At 34.1% G+C, this 18,248-nt stretch overlaps 3 protein-coding genes across 4 annotated transcripts; 2 read left to right on the plus strand and 1 right to left on the minus strand.

The window, feature by feature from the left end:
- Nucleotides 1-658: 658 nt before the first annotated feature.
- LOC114745395 (ras-related protein Rab7) lies at nucleotides 659-7,665 on the plus strand. Of its 2 annotated transcripts, XM_028933558.1 has the most exons (8): nucleotides 659-669; nucleotides 3,698-3,778; nucleotides 4,298-4,324; nucleotides 4,431-4,530; nucleotides 5,235-5,381; nucleotides 5,473-5,553; nucleotides 5,750-5,895; nucleotides 7,304-7,665. In XM_028933558.1, the coding sequence occupies exons 2-8, from the start codon at nucleotides 3,726-3,728 to the stop codon at nucleotides 7,371-7,373; spliced, it is 624 nt and encodes a 207-aa protein (XP_028789391.1). In that variant the 5' UTR covers nucleotides 659-669; nucleotides 3,698-3,725; the 3' UTR covers nucleotides 7,374-7,665. The 2 variants fall into 2 exon arrangements, with proteins under 2 accessions (XP_028789391.1, XP_028789382.1); XM_028933549.1 differs by lacking the exon at nucleotides 659-669 and having other exon boundaries at nucleotides 3,599-3,778.
- A 1,020-nt stretch (nucleotides 7,666-8,685) lies between these two features.
- Nucleotides 8,686-9,430, plus strand: LOC114745412 (uncharacterized). Its single transcript, XM_028933569.1, has one exon. It carries the CDS (start codon nucleotides 8,731-8,733, stop codon nucleotides 9,259-9,261), a length of 531 nt encoding a protein of 176 aa, XP_028789402.1. The 5' UTR covers nucleotides 8,686-8,730; the 3' UTR covers nucleotides 9,262-9,430.
- Nucleotides 9,431-10,781: 1,351 nt separating this feature from the next.
- On the minus strand, nucleotides 10,782-17,779 carry LOC114745302 (protein disulfide isomerase-like 1-6). Its single transcript, XM_028933459.1, has 12 exons — nucleotides 17,133-17,779; nucleotides 16,040-16,169; nucleotides 14,441-14,606; nucleotides 13,855-13,973; nucleotides 12,846-12,926; nucleotides 12,665-12,754; nucleotides 12,492-12,563; nucleotides 12,320-12,388; nucleotides 11,962-12,042; nucleotides 11,474-11,608; nucleotides 11,237-11,290; nucleotides 10,782-11,152 (listed from the first exon to the last, which is right to left on the minus strand). Exons 1-12 carry the CDS (start codon nucleotides 17,648-17,650, stop codon nucleotides 11,057-11,059), a joined length of 1,611 nt encoding a protein of 536 aa, XP_028789292.1. The 5' UTR covers nucleotides 17,651-17,779; the 3' UTR covers nucleotides 10,782-11,056.
- Nucleotides 17,780-18,248: the final 469 nt, after the last annotated feature.

Genomic DNA, 18,248 nt, shown 5'->3' on the forward strand with positions numbered 1-18,248 from the left:
CCATATCCAGAGGAGGATGTTTACCGCTAACTAATGATTATAACAAGTTGAGATAGATTTCAAATGATAACTGGTTGAAGATACCAATTATGCATAGACAGATCGAAGTTGGCAAACCTTACTTGCCGAGCTATCAGCTGTGTCTCAAAATTTAACAGATAAATCTGATATAACTGTGGTGTAGTACACTGAAAGATATAAACGCTATAAATCACAGGCAACGCCCTTAGTTTCCAAAGCTCCAGAAAACAGAAGCTTTGAAAGTATTGCTGATTTAAAGTTACATAATGATTACGAGGTTGAAGGAATGTTTGGAATGGTTTCTTGTGCTGCAAATTGCGTCCGCCATTAAGCCACGAGTGGTCCTCGAATGAGCCAAGTTAGTGATACACACACACACACACACACACACACACACACATATATATGCTTTCAAGCTAGTATAGTTAAATTCATATAGAAATTAATTAGAATGCCTTATAACTTTTGGGATTCAGTGATTCCAACATAGAAGCTGACCATCCGAGAATTTTTTTTTTTTAATTCTGAAAAGAAAAGAACAAAGTTGAATGTAATTAATGTGACGAAGCAGATGGTTCAAGCTTTAGAAGGAGTTATTTGACTGGATAACAATGATCTGACGGAGAACACAGCGAAGACCTGAAGAAGGTGCATGAGGAAGATGGCCGGAGAGAAAATTACAATAAGGTCTCACTTAAGAAAATTAAATATAAAAAAATCTCTTAAAATCATTAAATTAATGTGAAGTCCAAGGGACCTCATTGTAAGAATTTCATTTATTTAATTAGCAAATTGTCTTTATCTTTTTTTTTTTTTTTTTAAAAAGTATGTCTTGAAAACTAAAAGTGTAGTCATTTACAACTTAAGGCATAACAATTAACAACTATCGCTAGCTATTGACAACTCACGCATTATATTTTTATGATGTGCTAAGAAAATATGTTGTTAATACTTATCACAATAATTGTTAATTATTATACCTTAAATTATTAATGATTGCTCTTTCAATTGTCAATACATACGTAAAAAAAAAAGATAATTTGATAATTAAACAAATAAATCTTTTGTAATAAGATCCCTTGAGATTTTAGAATAATTTGATAATTTCAAAAAAAAAATATTTAATTTTTTTAGATGAGACCTTATTATAATTTTTTTCTAATATTATATGTGCGTGTAGACCAGTGAGTATCAGCAACTTCACTCCACCTCCACTAGTTCTGCCACCAGAATATTCAAATACGCATGAAACTTGAATGAATAGATCTAATGTACAGGTTTCCTTTTCAAACATGAGGTTCTGACATAAACATTATATTTGAGTGCTACCTCCACCCAGTAATTTAAGAGTTAATTTATCATTGAATTTGGTTTTAAGTACTACCTTCAATTATTAATATAAAAACTAATTGAAAGTTAAGTTTAGTTCTAAATATTAGATCTCAATTTACTTTATCTCCCATCTAATGCACATGATTGAAGATGATAGTTTAGGGAGATCAACACATATTTGTAACAAATAACCAACTTAACTAATTTTCTTAATATTCCCAAATTTATTATCTAGCTCTTATATTAAGAATTGGAAATAATATATCATTTTGTGCCTCATGTGCCTCATACTTATCATTCCTATTGATTGCACTGTTTGCACATGTTAAGAGAGTTTGTATCTAGGGATATCAATAATATCTTTTTTACAAATAACTGATTTAATTAATTTTTTAATCTATCTAAATTAGTTAAGCAAATTTTATATTAAAGACAATAATTAGTAATATATAACTGATATATATATATAATTTGTTTGGAAGATTTTCGCTGGTCCATTGTACAAGTGTGATTTTTTAATTGTTTTGGTTTTCTATGAAACTATGAATCCTGAAAACTCACCAAAGAAAATATTACTCCATAAAAATAGTCTTATCCTTTCTGAATAAAAATTAGTTTCAAATCCAAAATGAATTGGAGAGACTCTGGATATACCCAAAAAAAAAAGTCTTGCCCTTTGTAATATAATTTTCAAATATAAAATGAGAAATAGATTGATGTCCCTTTTTTTTCCGCCAATACGAAATAGATTAATGCTTTGTCTTGTTAATCAATAATTATATTATGAATAAAACGATCAAGGATTTTTTTTTTTTTTTTGACCTTGAACGGTCAAGGAATATATTGTCACCTCACAACTATTTAAAATGTTAATTTTGAATGAGATACGGTGATTCTGATTCTAGGCATATACAGGTATGCTTGCCGACATTATTACTTCAAATAAATTTATCCTCGACAAAAGCACTTTGAGTAGATTAAATATGATTAAGTCAAACTACAATTTCAATTATACTACTTGATACTTATAAGAGCCGTTTGACTTTAATTTTGATCCTAGATATAAGAATTCAGTTTATTTTGCCTCTCATATTCATCTATTTTTTTCATAGTAGCCCTTATAATAATAATAATAATTGTAGCTAATACACTTAATCAATAAAGATATTTTAGAAAAGACGACAGTTATTTATTACAAATAACTAACTTAAGTAATTTCTTTAATCTATTCAAATTAGTCAACTAGCTCTTGCTATCTCCAGTCCTCATTATAAGAACTAGTTAACTAATTTAAGAAAATTAAGGAAAGAAGTTAAGTTAATTATTTATAATAAATATGTGTTGTCTTTTCTAAAATATCCTTGCTAATCAAGTGTATTGGCTAGAACTACCATTGTTAGAAGGATTATTTTAAGAAAAAAATGCATAAATATAAGAGACAAAGTGAATTGTGATCTTATATTTAGGACCAAAACAAAAATCAAACAAGATCTTATATTAAGGACCGGAGGTAATATATTAAAAATCAGATATACTAATTACTAATTAAAATTTGTTTAGATAGTTCAACACCTATTTCAAATAAATAAGGTGTGAACTGTGAAGTATAGGCCTTGTGAATGTTAAAAAATTACGCTTATAAAAACTTTACCCTTATGGGAACTGGTCTGGCTTAATCCGATTAGCCAGAGCCTAAGCTAGTGTCACTTTTTGAATTAAAGTAGTAAACTTAAAAAAATAAAATTATAATTGGGTTAGCAAAACGAACCAAATTCTTAATTTAAAGATATTTTTCTATCCTATCCACTAGAAGAATCCAATATATAACAATAAAATAATTTAACAAGATTAATTTACTATTAATTTATTATTTAATTTCAAAGCATATTTTTTTTATAAAATGAATGCTATTGGGAAATCAATGAATGAATGACAAAAATGTAACAATTGAATATAAAAAAGTATATATAATTGTCTAAAAAAAGCATACATACTCTCAAACTTAATTAGAAAAACATTTTAACCATATGTAGAAATTAAAATTAAAAATTATACCCGAGAACATTTTGATTATAAATAAAAACTAGCTAAAAGGAAATTACGTTTTTTCCCCCTTGGTGGAAACAAAAAGGTCGTCAAAAGCGTGATTATACTCAAAACGGTGGGCATTTTGGGGAACGAACAGTCCTGCTAGGTCGTGGCGTGGCTGGCAATGCATAGATTGTTTGGTACAATGATTTCCATTTAAATTCATCTGCTCCCCCTGTCCATCAAAAGATTTCTTCTGAGGCACAAATCCCAATTTCTGTCTTCCAATTTTTCGGAGTAATTTATTCTTCTTCAGGTAAAATTTCCACTCATCGTTTTGATCCATGGCGTCTCGCCGGCGAATGTTATTGAAGGTCATAATCCTCGGAGACAGCGGGTAAGCCTCTGTTGTATCTTTCAATTTAAATGTCATTTTGAATTTGGTCGACAAATGGGTGGTTGCATGAGCGATAAAGAAAAATGATTATTACAATTATTTTGTTTTCCTGGGGTGCATAATGTTATTGAATCCTCTGATATGGTTTGTTTTGGCAAGTTTGTGCTTGTTGCTCATTTGTGAGCAAAACTTAATCGAATTTGCTAGACTGCACCTTCTTATCGTTTGCGATTCCATTTGAATTGTGATAAAACAATGAGTAAATACTTGAAGATCCTGAAATTATAAGAACTTCTCATTGGAAACCAGTTTGTGTTTGGCTTATAAAATTTTGTTTGAGGAAATATCTTCTAGGATTTAGTGGATATATAATATCAGAAAAACGGTTTATTATATATCATTGGCGGTAAGGTGCTGCATACCGATGTTTTATAACTGACGACCTTAGTGGGATTCGATTGTTTGTTGAGGTAATCACCTCGCTTTCTTTGCTAATTGGGATTTCCTTGACTTTGGCAGGGTTGGTAAAACATCACTGATGAACCAGTATGCCCGAAACCCTTTTTCCTAACTGTTGGAAGTATTTGATTAGTATTCCTTTTATTTGAATTGTACTTGTATTGGTACGATCATTATTTGTTTTTGTATCTAGGTATGTGAATCGTAAGTTCAGCAATCAATATAAGGCCACCATTGGTGCTGATTTTCTCACCAAGGAAGTTCAATTTGAAGATAGGCTGTTCACATTGCAGGTGAGGAACATGGAAATGCAAATACCTTTTTGAATAACAATATGAGAAACTTTCTTGACTCAGTAGAATTTTTCTTGCTGGGAGCTTGCACAGTCTTGCAGGGTGAATGTGTCATTTGGGAAAAAATGTTACTATGCCCTTTAAGTTTATCTATTTGACTCAGCTTGTGGTCGTATGTTGAGTTAGTTCTTAAAAGTTAAAATTACTCTTTTTGATTCACTGCGTGTTTCTCAAGGAAAATTGTTTTCTCATTCAAAGTTAAACAACTATATGTTTGTGCTCTCAATGTTTCGACTTTTTCCTCCTTTGTTCACGTTCTTTTATCTTGCAATTGTTTGTGGAGCACCCACATTAGTGATTTACTAGTGATTGGCAGCTCTGCAGATAAGAATTTATTTGCATGACCTTTTCTATCCTTGTTGTAATACAAGCTTGAGGATGAAATCGTTTGGCTTGTCAATGGTCACAATTCTGGTATGATGAAATCAATGTTTCAAATATTGACTATTTTGTTTGATCTAGGATTCTTGGATGTATGTAACTTGGACTGTGTAATGTATTAATGACTTGTCGTATTCTGACCTATGATGTATTTTTAATCATATTTTGGAGTATGTAGAAAAAGAGACTATTGTATGAAGTTTTCTCACTGTTTGTCATCTGCATATAAAATTCCAAGATTGAGAATGTCTCTGTACGTGCAGATTTGGGATACTGCTGGTCAAGAGAGGTTTCAGAGTCTTGGTGTTGCTTTCTACCGCGGTGCAGACTGCTGTGTCCTTGTTTATGATGTAAATGTCATGAAATCTTTTGATAATCTCAACCACTGGCGTGAAGAATTTCTTATTCAGGTGGCTGCTAATCTTCGGGCTTCAGGATAGTGAGAAATTTAGCATAATTAAATTAACAATGAATGGTTCTGACGAGCAATTGATTTCGCAGGCTAGTCCATCTGACCCAGAAAACTTCCCATTTGTTGTCTTGGGAAACAAAATAGATGTTGATGGTGGTAATAGCCGAGTTGTAAGTTGCTTCTCCCTTCATGGCATGTTTGCTTCTTTTGATTCATGAAAATAGCCATATAACTAAGTTATCCGGATTGGATAGACCTCCTGATGGAGTTCTTAGAAGATTTGTAGCACTTTTTCTCCTCGGTTTTTGGAGAGTCTTGGTGGTTGTTGATTTTACTTGACTGCAATATCTTCCATATCTGTTGCAGGTTTCTGAGAAGAAAGCAAAGGCATGGTGTGCTTCCAAGGGAAACATACCATATTTTGAGACCTCTGCTAAAGAAGGATTTAATGTAGAGGCTGCTTTCCAGTGTATAGCCAAAAATGCACTCAAGAATGAACCTGAAGAAGAAGTGTGAGTATTTCTGATATTTGAATCTTTATGTTTTGCATGTGATTATTTTGTGACATGCGCATAACTTTACCATGGTTAAAAAATCAGACAGAGAACCAGTGAATCAGTCATGGTTTTATCACGCTAAAAACTGACTTGTCAAAAGATTAGCGAGAGTAAAACAACTAACAAAATGAGTAAAAAATCAGTTTTGATCTTCTTCATCTGATTACTGTTTTGGCATTCTGTAATGGAGTTTAATGATTTTTAGTGGACTCTACCCAACCCATTTCGTGTAGATTTATTATTATATGCAAAATGTTTTAATATCTGGTATCCAATTATTTAATATTTTGTATCTGCTAATGTATATGCAAAGTATGATATATATTTAAAAGAATGGTCCGTCCCCAGTTTCCTTGCCGTTGGACCATTGCATCCGTGTACTGGTCCTTATCCTAATTCAATAATGAGTCTGGTGTTTAGAAACATTGAACTTTACTATGGGAAGAATAATAAGAGTAAAGAGTAGGAGAAAGAGAAGAGTGAACAGGACATTTTTAAGTGAGGGATTTGTTCTCTTTGAAGTATACTTTCTTACTTTCAACTAGGTAATAAGGTATGACCAGTATATTTTTACCGGAACATTAATTGGTCTGAAGGTGCTGCATAATATCAGCTTTTCTGAGGGTGCTAGTTGAAGAACAAATAGCCATACTAATATGGCTATGATAAAGTGGAAATCATCAATTTGGTTTCTTCTCTGTAAATTATGCAAATGCTCCTAATATATGACTACAAAAATCCATTTTGTCAAAAGCCGTACCAATCTATGGCACGGTGTTGGCAAGGAGTTGGCATTTCCGCATTTAATTGCAAAAATGTGATGCCCATTTCTTTATGCCAATAAGTTAAGGATGTCAGGGTTCTAATCTTTTTTGGCCTGAAGACATCAGGGTTCAACTTTCATTTAATTGTTGAGTGATTTAATGGAGACTTTTATCTCCGTAGAACTCTAGCTTTCTCACTATCATACCAGAATTTTCCGGAGGGAGAAAGATTGGGGTGGATTTCACTTTTGTGGGATCTAGAAGGGTAGAGGTGGGACCTACATCAGCCGCTCCTGTCCTTTCGTTATTTTAGTTGAAGCGATATCTTAGAAGCTCTGGGTCGCACGTCGTCAAAAGCACTTTAATTCCCGCTCTTATGTTTTGATTATTAAAGTGAGAATCTGCAAGTGCATATAATGGCAAGAGAACTTAACCATTCAAAACAGTAGCACTCTGCATAAAATTACTCTCGACAGTTTTAATTTACTCATTATTGGGGTCCAACTTATTTGAAGATTTAAATGGATGTTCTAAATAATAGGGGTAGTGAATGCCATTGCTGGGTACTCGTTTTGATATGTTGTTGATGATTGTGACAGATACTTGCCTGATACAATTGATGTTGGCGTTGGTGGACGACAACAAAGGTCTACAGGCTGTGAATGTTGAATTGAGAGCTCTTGGACCTGCTCCCTCTACCTGCTTCCCTTGAATTTATTCAATCATTAGTCAGCTACATTGTTTACTGTGGAAAAATTTAGGACAAGTTACAATTTCTACTTTTGTGTTTTTAAATCATTAGTGATCTAAATTTTTGTGTTGTTCAGTTTTCTAGTATCAAACTTGATATTTGTACTAAATCCCTTCTCTACCACATTCCATCTATTTATATACCGAGAATTCTGTGGAGTTGGGCTTGCTTATTATAATAGATTCGAGTATATATGTTCCTAACTGGTGCTGAAGCAGGATGTTCCATATTGTCGTGTGCCTTTTTTTTTTTTTTTGAAAAAAAAAAAAAATTTCTTTTTCGCCTTTTGGTTGTTCATAATATTTTCTTTTTTTAAAAAAGAGTTCTTGACTGGAAACTGTTTGGTGAAAATGATAAGACTAAATTAATGGGAAATATTTGTTTAAAAAAAGGTTCTTAGGCGGAGATTGTTTAATAAAAATAATTAGACTAAATTATTGGAAAATACTACTGAAGTGGGAATATATTTTTAAAAGGATTAATTTAAATTTTGGTCCATCAAATTATTTCTTATTTTGGTTTTGGTCTCTCAAATTTTAAACTATAGGTTTTGATCTCTCAAATGGTAAAATAGTCTATATTTTTATTGAATTATAGGAACCATATTTTAAATGAAAAGAAACTTGAGAGACCAAAATCTCTTGTTTAAAATTTGAGGAATCAAAATCAAAATGAGAATAAATTTAAAGGACAAAAAATTATACTCCTCCGGTCCTTATTATAAGACCCCATTTGACTTTTTATTTGGTCCTAATTATAAGACCCCAATCCATTTTGTCTCTTATATTTATGCATTTTTTTCCAAGATAATCCTTCTAATAATGATGGTTTTAGTCAATATACTTAATTAGCAAGGATATTTTAGGAATGACAACACTTATTTATTATAAATAACCAACTTAACTTACTTCCTTAATCTCCTCAAATAAGTTAATTGGGTCTTATAATTAGGACCGGAGGAGTACTAATTCTTTTCAGAAGAATACTTCTTCCGACCTAACGGATGAAACATTGAGGAGAGCCTTCAGCCTTTCACAGAGGAACCAACTGGGTATTAAAAGAAGATGGCCCTTTGTGTATGGGCTGGATCAAGCTGGGTCCAATTTATTTTAGAGATCAAAACCCAGTAGGCCTAATGTATGCAGTCCAAGCCCAACATACAGCCCATGACATACACAGCACCGACCCGGATCGCCCTCATGACCGCACCGTCTTTTTCTGGAATGACCACACCGTCTTTGGAAAATCAAGGGTTTTCAGCAACGAGCTCTGATTATGGAATCTGCCCAAGAAAACGCCGGCCTGCTGCACCAAATCCTACCGCCACGGCTAGAAGATGCTGGTCTCGAAGAATGTGCTCTTCCACCGGAATCCATCAAAGAAGCCTTCTTCAAAGCCGCCTCCGCCGTGAAATTGCAAGCGAGCTCCGTTTTATTTGCTGACGACGAAGATAACGATGCAACTTGTGTCAAGGATCCTTGGCCCACCGCGAAGGATTCCTCCGACGTGATAATCGGAATCAAGCCAGAGAGCGAGCCAGAGGGACCCTGCGCTGTCGATAAGGGGAGTGAAGCTGGTGCTGACGAAGTTAAGATTGGTGGTGGTGACGAGGCTGATGAAGAGGAGTTGAGAGACAAGCTAATCGATGGGGAAGAGGGAGAGAAATTGGGAGAGGAGGGGAAAGCTTGTGTGGATGGTTTGAAAGGATTGGATATTGAAGGCGATAAAAAGAGCGGTGATGACGTTGATGAGGAAGAGAAAGAGAAGGAAGGTAAAAGACCAACTCTGGTTGAAGGTTTTGTTTGAAATCCGTGATCTTAGTTTGTTCTTGGTCTGTATACTTCCCACTTCAATGTGATGCATAACTGTAAGTTTCAAATTTCACTTTTGATGAGGAAGCAGTGTATTTCTGGGTTCTGAATCCTGCGTTGTACAAAATACAAAGGAGTTGGTTATGCAATGTAATAGTTTTTCTCTAAAGTGCCTGTGATTTTTAAGTTCAAGATAAACCCTCTAATTTTCATGATTATTATCAACGGAAGAGTTTCTTCTGTGATTGAGGTAGGCTGGTAAGAATCCCATAACTTGTTGATGAATCGAGAGAGTGGGTACTAAATCCCAGTTCTGTTAAGGCTATTACAGAATAATATTTACTGTCCTAAGAGGTGTCCCTTTCACTACTTTTACTCCATGTTTTGGTACGGGATTTTTGTTGGGGACTCTCCTTCCTTGTTTGGCTGGTGTAATTTTTTAGAAGGGAAGGGGAGCCCTCCCTTTCTCTCGTTTGGTTAAGATGTTTTTTAAAGAGGGGAGGGATTTTTCTCTCCTCCCCTTCCTTTCTAGCCTCCCCTCCAAAAGTGGGGGTTTTTGGAGGGGAGATGAGAGATAACATTTCAATTCTTTATATACCCTTTTGATTTGTTAACCTCTAATCAGTCGTAAACATTTCTACATAAGAGAGTTTTTTTGAGCATTTAACAAGAGGTTATTAAGATAATTGTCTTTAAAATTAGTGAGCATTTGTAAACTTTTTTTTTTCTCTTCTTCTAATTCCAAGAGGTTGATGGTATTTTCTTTCACTTTCAAGGTCTTTTCTCTGATTGAAATCTATCACTCGTGACTTTTTATCTTGATATTCTATAAATGTGTGACTATGTCTTGTAAATCAAAATTGGTGAATTGTATTATATATATAGTTATATCTTAACAAAATAAAAAAGTGAGAAAATTCATTTAAATTTTATGAGGCTAAAATAGTTAATTTTTTATTAGAACAAAATAAGGTATTATTAAAATTGCTCCCTCCCCTCCCTTTCAATCAATCCAAACAGGAGATCATTAAAATCCCTCCCCTTCCTTCCCCCTCCCTCCCCTCCCCTCCCCTCCCCTTTGTAACTACCCTCCCCTCCCCTCCCCTTGATTAAAATCCCTCCCCTCCCCTTCCCTCTATCGAGCCAAACACAGCATTAAACGCCGTGTTATTTAATTCTCATATAAAACTTGACACACAGAAACTTCCACACTGCTTCTAAATCACTTCTAATTTGAAATCTCTTTCCTTTTGGTAAAGATTTGTGGAAAAAGAAAAATAAGATGGTTGAATCCCGCATAAGTACGAGACGATACGTAGAAACTCTCCCCTTTTGTCCTGATGGTTTATTGATGAAAAATGAGACAATGGATTAATTTATTAGATTCAATTTTGAGAAATCAGCCTTCCAATATTTCGTCACATCGTTACAAGAACGCAAAATGGTTCAAGCCTAAGGCCACTTATATGGACTTCGACAGAAGCTAGATGATAATGACATCGTATTAACGCTCAGTTCTTAAATATATGTATTCTTGAAACAGTCTAGCTTCTGCATTTTGGCAATAAGCTAATTCTTACAATAGATTGAATGTTACATCGGACCTAATCACACAGAACTCAGGGTGAAAAGGGAAAAAAAAAATTTTTTTTTAAAAAAAAAAGACTTAAGCAAGAGCCTTAAATTGTCTAAGTAAATTTCCATCATTTCCTCCTTTTGCTTGAGTTTTTCATGCAACTACTTCCCCCTTTTTGAGGGAAACTTCCTCGTACAAAAATATTTGCTATCTTCTATAATTCATCCTTGACGGTTTGATCCTTGACTTTTAAATGCTTGTTGATGGATGCAGCCAATTCTTTCAAACTAGATTTTGTAGAAAGTTTAATCTGCAGAAAAGAACAGAATTATTTTAAGTCACAGATCTTCAATTCATGAACAAAAATTCTAACTCTAATAAACGAAATAATTACCGGCTTGGTCTTATCACTCGCTTTGTAAAGTAAGAGTGTTGGATAATCATTCACCTAACATGCCAAACAAATGAACAATCCATTTTCGGTAAAGATAGCCTTTGCATTGTATTAATCATCTGTCTTAGATCAAAACGAATTGCCCAACCAGCATTGTAGATTTCCATCAGAAGTTCTTCATTGTCTTTTCATGTCATCAAATAAACTGAGAACAAAAGAAGTTTTGTTGATACTTACCTGCAGTTTTGGGTGTTCATTAGCGGAAGCATCTATTCTTGCAAAAATTAGATTACTTGATCCTTTGTAGTGCTTAGCCAACTTCTCTACGTGTTTGGTTGTGGTCTCACATTTGATGCACCAAGGGGTAAATACCTATTTTACAGTCATAATAAGTGAGTACAAGTTCCATCAAGAAGCCGATTAGTACGGGCCTTATTATATTGTGGGGAAACCAAAACTCTTAAGAATTCTGAATTTTTGACCATCAAATTGAAAGTCCTGTTCTTATTGAGCATCAAGTCAGGCATATAACTTAGCACATCAAAGAATAGGGTAGTTGGTTTCATCAGCACCAGTAGAATTGCATGAGTTAAAAGTCACATATGGCTTACAGAAAATGACACCTCTTAGTTTACAGCAAGTATTTACTTTTTCTTGTTTTCTGAAAACATCTGAAGCTTAATCATAAGTAGAGAGTATAAGTATGAGGGTAAGACTTTGCAAACCTCTAGAAGCACACTTTTGTCACTGCTCAGAACTATGTCATCAAAAGTTTTCCCCACAACAGCATGGACGCTAGCGTTTGTCTGCAATTTTCAACAGCATGGGCAAGGAGATTAGTTAAAGAGATCGACCCAGAGTAAGTCTTGGGATAAAACTGACCAAGTTTTCAATACGCTTAATATTTATAATCACAGGAATAGAAACATTTTACATACAACACAAGGAACACCCTTATTTGTTTAAAGGAACTACAAGGTTATAAATGATGTTAATTGCTTCACTAACGCACCCGAATTGTTTATAAAACAAAACTAGGAAGGACAAATGAGATGCAGATAGAAAATCATCTAATAAACGTACGTTATCTGGTATTGGCTGTGATTTGAAGTAGAGTGACAGAGAACCATCCACAAGTTTGTTGCAGAACTCCTGAGAAGAGACAAGAGAAAGAAGGGGAAGCCATTTTGGCATGTAGCTTAGGCTCCCTAGAAGTTAATCATGGAAAGGAAAAATCATATTGACAGAAACTTACTTCAATATTGCTTCTCGTTGGTTTTGATTCCAACAAAAATTTTGAAGTCCCTCCATTTTCAAATGCAGCAATCTATCGGGCACATGAGAAACAAATTGCATAAATTTTAAGTCGCTAGAGCATACCTAAAACAGTATTCCCAACAAATACTTGTTTTCAACATGCAAACTAACCACTGTTTGTTTTGATTCTTCTAGACCAAGCAACGTTAGGAAGGGCTTAGCAAGATTCTCATTGTTAATATCCACATGTATAAACATGACCTGCATTTGGAAGACAAATTAGACACCAAAAGATTCATAACCAAGATGAAGGAAATTGTTTCAGGATTCAAATATGGGTCAGAGCAATTACCTTTGACTTGAAAGTCCTTGCAACATCTTGAAGAGGCTCAAGAAGATTCTTGAAGTCATCAATGTCCGAGAAGACATAAACCTAGACAATAACAGAAACTAAGTTTGACTCTTCTTAAGCTTGGACAACAATATTGTGATTAAATATAACAAGCTGCATCCAATACAGACTCCGCCGAAATGAAGTTACTATGCGTCAGCTGCAGCACTATACAGATGCATTGGTAAATGTTTCATAAAAGTTTCACCACATCCCTGAGTGCCTCAAAATTTTCCTAAACTTCACTGTAGGCATTTATCCAGATGTTAAGAGACTTCTTGAACTTTGAGGGGAATAAACAATTTTGATCTGTATTTGGTTGTTCAGACTAATCTTGCTTCTAAGAAGTTCGTCCCAACAAGTTATCAAAATTGCATTCATCCTTTTCACCCACTGTTAGAATCCTTTATTACCTATCAAGCATCCTAAGGCCAAATCCGTAGCAACAAATTAACATGAGAATTTTCTATTTTCACGGGGGCAAATAGCTCTCGTCTACTTTTTGCATTGTTATTTAGGCTACGTTTTCCTTTCTATTAATGTCTCTATTCTTATATGGAACTAAGAAGACAAAATTTGTTTGCATCTTGGGGTCTTGAGTTGTTCAATTTATTGCTCCAACTAGTATGCTACATGCTCACAGATTAATTTAGAGAAAAGGTAGCCAAAACATAAAAATAGAGGCAGCTTCACTGGCTACCAGTCAGCAAAGAAAATTCACTTGCAAAAGAACCTGAAAGAGATTATAATAGCTAATTATCATGATAGTTGAAGGCAAAAAATCTTAGTCCATATGTAATGCAATGTCCAAATAATGGAGTGCTTAATATCATATGAAAATTGCATTACATGACTATCAACATGAAATTCTAGCGAAAAGAAGAAAATGCCCAAAATCGAATGTGAAAAAAAAAAACGAAAAAATGATGAAAAAATCCATGTTAAAAGGGAATTTAATGATAATTGCAACCTGAAGCTTGACTGGGCTCGAGTAGATTCTCATAGAATTCATCTCTGTCAGTTTTGTAACTAATGGAAACTTATTGTAGTCCAAAAACTCCAATATTTTGTCCACGCTGAAGGTTCCATCTACAGAGTTAGAATGCCTCACTGTTAAAGTAAGTTCTGAAGAATAACTCGCAGCAAAAATTGCAAGCATTAAATATCTAGTACTTCTGATTCTCAATATAAGAGCTAGTTTAACATTCAATTTAGTTCTAAATATAAATCCCAATCCACTTTGTCTCTCATATTTATCTATTTTTTCCCAAAACAATCCTTATAATAATTGTACATGTTAAATGTTTCATCCAATAATAGTTTTAACTAATACACATAATTAACAAGAGTATTATAGAGAAGACAACGCCTATTTATTACAAATAACTAACTTAACTAATTTTCTTAATCTATTTAAATTAGTCAACTAGCTTATATTAAGGACTAGAGGTAGCATATGCTTCTCAAGAGAACCAGAATATCTGCGCTTCTACTTTTTTATGCAAAGACACCAGAACCAATTTGGAAAACAATCATTGAAACCATTACAAACTCACCATATGCGGTATATCTTTCAGGCTCACTTTTAACAATGCCAAGAAAAAGATCAGAATGTTTGAGATCTGGAAAAAGTACTTTGGCTAGCTCGGCCTTATTCACTTCAACAAACTGGGTTTCATTATCAGACTTCGCAGCTTTCACAAATTCTTCATAGTGAGGTCCCTGAGATTTTTAATAAAAAAGATTAATTATTGCAGTACAGCAATTTTTTTTTTTTGGGTGAAAGAAAAACAGCTTCTTCTGATCGACACACTGAGCCAACAATAAAATGATACGAGGCTCCATATGATATGGAAAATCCATGAAATGACTAAATATAAGGATTAACGATATAATACTAGTTCTTTATTAGTTTATTTGCATCAGCAAAACAACTATTAATTAGACTAGAAGCCATCAAAATTTAAATTCCATAGCTGATGTTGACCAAAGAAAATGTGAAGAAATAAACACCACTAAATTCATCCTGCATATATTTAAATGATACGGTAAGCTATTGCATCTACAAGCAACAAGAAAAATAGAAAAATAATTGAATGTAGACCATGAAAACATCCTCAGTGCAACCTAGGGCTATTCTGTTTGCAGAATGAAAAGGAATGGAAAAGGGAACAGAATGTAAAATGTAACTTTTTTAATGTGAAATGTCAAATGTGTCCTAGATTAAAATTAACAGTAAAAAGAAATAATTGTTATTCCTCCGGTCCTTAATATAAGACACATTTAACTAATTTAATTAGATTAAGAAAGTTAGATAAGTTAGTTAATCATAAAAAATATGACACTTTTTCCTAAAATACTATAATCATCTATCTTAATACCCCCTCTTCCTCTTCTACTTGATTATGGTTGAGGGAGTATCCATAGGGGTAATTTAGAGAAAATTGATAAATATGAAAAATAGGTCTTATATTTATGACCAAAACCAATTCAACAATTGGGTTCTATATTAAGGACCGGAGGAGTATTACGTAATAATTGCAAGGATATAATTCATATTTTACATCTTGCTTGTCATGCAACGGAGAAGGCTTCCTTCCTTAGTGCTAACCAAACAGGGCCCTAGAGAAGCAACCCAACAACAACAGTTAGAGACCATGTGAATACAAAATTTTGGCATTTCTTTGTCATCTTCGTTCATTTTTCACCCTTTATGATCTGAATCTTTTCCCGCTCAACCCAGGCAAAACTGTAATTTAACTTCTTTCCCTTTTTTTGCTTGCTCCTATTATTTACAATATAGAAATAACCAACAGATTTGGTCCTCATGGACATGGTAAGCCCATGAAGATTTTATTGGAGTTCCCGAACTCAACTGCTAGTTCAAGCAAAAGATATAGAAATGACAGAGTAACTCATATAAATGATTAATGCGGTATTAGAAATACTAGCCAAGTTATTCCCATTCTTGGAGCAAACAAGATTTACAATATTTCATTGGTTATTACTAAGTTGAATAAATTATTCAATTATATACAATTTTCAATTACTTTATCCTCTTCTTAATCAGTGTCACTAATCTGTTAGCCTCAGAATACTTCATAAATTGTTGGCAAAAAAAAAAAAAAGAATACTTCATAAATTGTTTCACTTACCTCAAATTTATCAAACAGACCAATAACAAATGCATGATACTTCTTCAGAAATTCTTCCGCCTCTGCCACAGAACTTATTCTAATAACAGGTGTGCCAGTCTTCTTTCTCGTCCATAACACTATATCATCCCTGAAAGCATCACCAAAAAATCACTAGATATATATTTTGAGTTATACAAGCAATTTGATTGACCAATAATTATGTGTGTGTGCGTGCGCTTTGAGAATATCATTCCGCATAAATTGACCAGTCTACATTGGAGAAGCTTCTAGATGATTATGATTGTGTAATTCAGAATAAAGACCTGTATGGACACACCAATTTGAAACATTGGGGGGGGGGGGATACTAGATACACATTTCAAGCGGCATAAGTAATTTGATAGGCCAAGCAATATATAGTTATTAATGCTTTGAGAACATCATTCCAGATGAATTGATCAGTCCGCATGGCAGATAACAGGTATAATAAACCACAAAGATACCGGGCTGATATTTCCAGCACAGCCTATTATTACAATGGTATAATTAAGAACAAAGACCTGACTGAAATATGCAGATCCAGAGCTTAAAAACATGTAGTTTCAGTTAGCTTATTTAAGTGACAAGGTTAGTATCTTGCACAGTAAAACCACCGGAGTACAAGTGGGAATGACCAATGGCAAAGAGAAGCCATGCATCCCAGGCATATTTTCCCAACCCAAATCACTCTTAAAAATATATAATTCATCATTCATAATAAAAATAAAACCTGTTTATACACCTAACCATCGAAATATGCAGATTCAAAGTTCACGAACACAATGGGTACAGCAAGCTTATAATGATAAAATTAACATCTTGTCCTGTAACACTCCGGGAAGAGGCATTGACACAGGAAGCAGACATAAATTTTCTAAATTGGTTAAGCTTAAAGATTACATAAAGCGCACAGATACCAGGCAAAAACCTTCAGAACAAACCATAGTTAAAAGGGTTAAATCCAGAATAAAGACTTGTCTGTACAGCTAACTAACTGAAATTAGCAGACCCTGTGTTTAGGGGAGATATTGATACAATGAGCCTAACTTAAATGATAAGGCAAGCATCTTACGTTGTGAAACCACCAGAGTACAGTTGGGAGCTGCCATTGACAAACAGAAGCATAGTGGGAAAACCTTTGATCCCAAGGAACGAAGCAGACTTGGGATACCTATCAGCATCAAGCTTCGCCATTTGAAGAGGGCTTCCCGATTCCTTCAGTGAAGTCGCAGCCTCTGCAAACTGGGGCATTAACTCAGCACTCCTAGGACACCAAGGCGCATAGCCCAGAACCAGGACGAACTCAAATCCATCAATAACCCTCTTGGTGTTGTCATTGTTGAGCTCAATAACGATTCTTTGAGCCTTGGTTAAAACGTCTGCTTCCGACGACTTCACTCCATTACCCCCTTCTGCTTCCTTCTCTACTTCCTCGTCCACTGCTAGTAATTCTTCAATGCCCTCTAAATCTTCGGTGTCCTCGGCATCTGGGGCAACCTCGGAGGCCTTTACAACATCGTTGAAACTTAGTACGAGGAGGATGGTGACAGCCAAATAGATGAGTTTTAAAGTGGGTTTCTTGGTAATCATACTGCTAATCCAATATTGATGATCGAAGAAGATATGAGACCAGAATATATATGGGGTTTCGCGACTTTTTGTGAAGATCTAGTTCTTAACAGTAGAGCAGTGTGAAATGAGGACAGAAATGAAGCCCTGACGTTTGCAGAGTGATAGTAAAGAAAGGAAACGTGGGCATGTCGCACGAACTTTAAACACGCCGAGATTTCAGGGCCCCGATGGAATAAGATGTGGGGGAGTGATCCGTTGAGCCGGTTGAGGAAGTAGACGGGTGCCACTATCTTTGACCGACCGACCATGATTATAAATTTACGATGAATTAATGAGCACTTAAGCACAAATGACAATATGCTTTTTTCCCATCAAAAAGGCAAAAGCGCAATTTATTTTTAATTTTGCACCAAATTTTATTTTAATTTTATAAAATATCTTTTAAAAACCTATTAACGTTAATTTCATTAATAAAAATATCAATATTAAAATTTTAAATGTTGATAAATTATTATTCTTTTTAATGTTCAAGAATTTTTATAATTAAAAGAATACAAGTAAGATGTATTTTTTGTTTCTTTAATTCTTTTTCAAATTTAAAAAAATGAAAATTTTA

The sequence above is a fragment of the Neltuma alba genome, unplaced genomic scaffold (assembly GCF_004799145.2).
Source record: "Neltuma alba isolate B1F8T4 unplaced genomic scaffold, ASM479914v2 tig00000769_pilon, whole genome shotgun sequence".
Lineage (NCBI taxonomy): Eukaryota > Viridiplantae > Streptophyta > Magnoliopsida > Fabales > Fabaceae > Neltuma > Neltuma alba.

Bases quoted from the DNA above. Each gene is read 5' to 3' on its own strand.
- LOC114745395 (XM_028933558.1), top strand. From the start codon at position 3,726: ATGGCGTCTCGCCGGCGAATGTTATTGAAGGTCATAATCCTCGGAGAC. The intron at 3,779-4,297 runs GTAAGCCTCTGT...TGACTTTGGCAG, and splicing joins ATAATCCTCGGAGACAGCGG to GGTTGGTAAAACATCACTGA. The intron at 5,896-7,303 runs GTGAGTATTTCT...TGATTGTGACAG, and splicing joins AATGAACCTGAAGAAGAAGT to ATACTTGCCTGATACAATTG.
- LOC114745302 (XM_028933459.1), bottom strand. From the start codon at position 17,650: ATGATTACCAAGAAACCCACTTTAAAACTCATCTATTTGGCTGTCACC. The intron at 13,974-14,440 runs GTGAGTTTGTAA...CTAACTCTGTAG, and splicing joins TGAAAGATATACCGCATATG to ATGGAACCTTCAGCGTGGAC. The intron at 12,564-12,664 runs GTTAGTTTGCAT...TGTGCCCGATAG, and splicing joins AAGAATCAAAACAAACAGTG to ATTGCTGCATTTGAAAATGG.
- LOC114745412 (XM_028933569.1), top strand. From the start codon at position 8,731: ATGGAATCTGCCCAAGAAAACGCCGGCCTGCTGCACCAAATCCTACCG.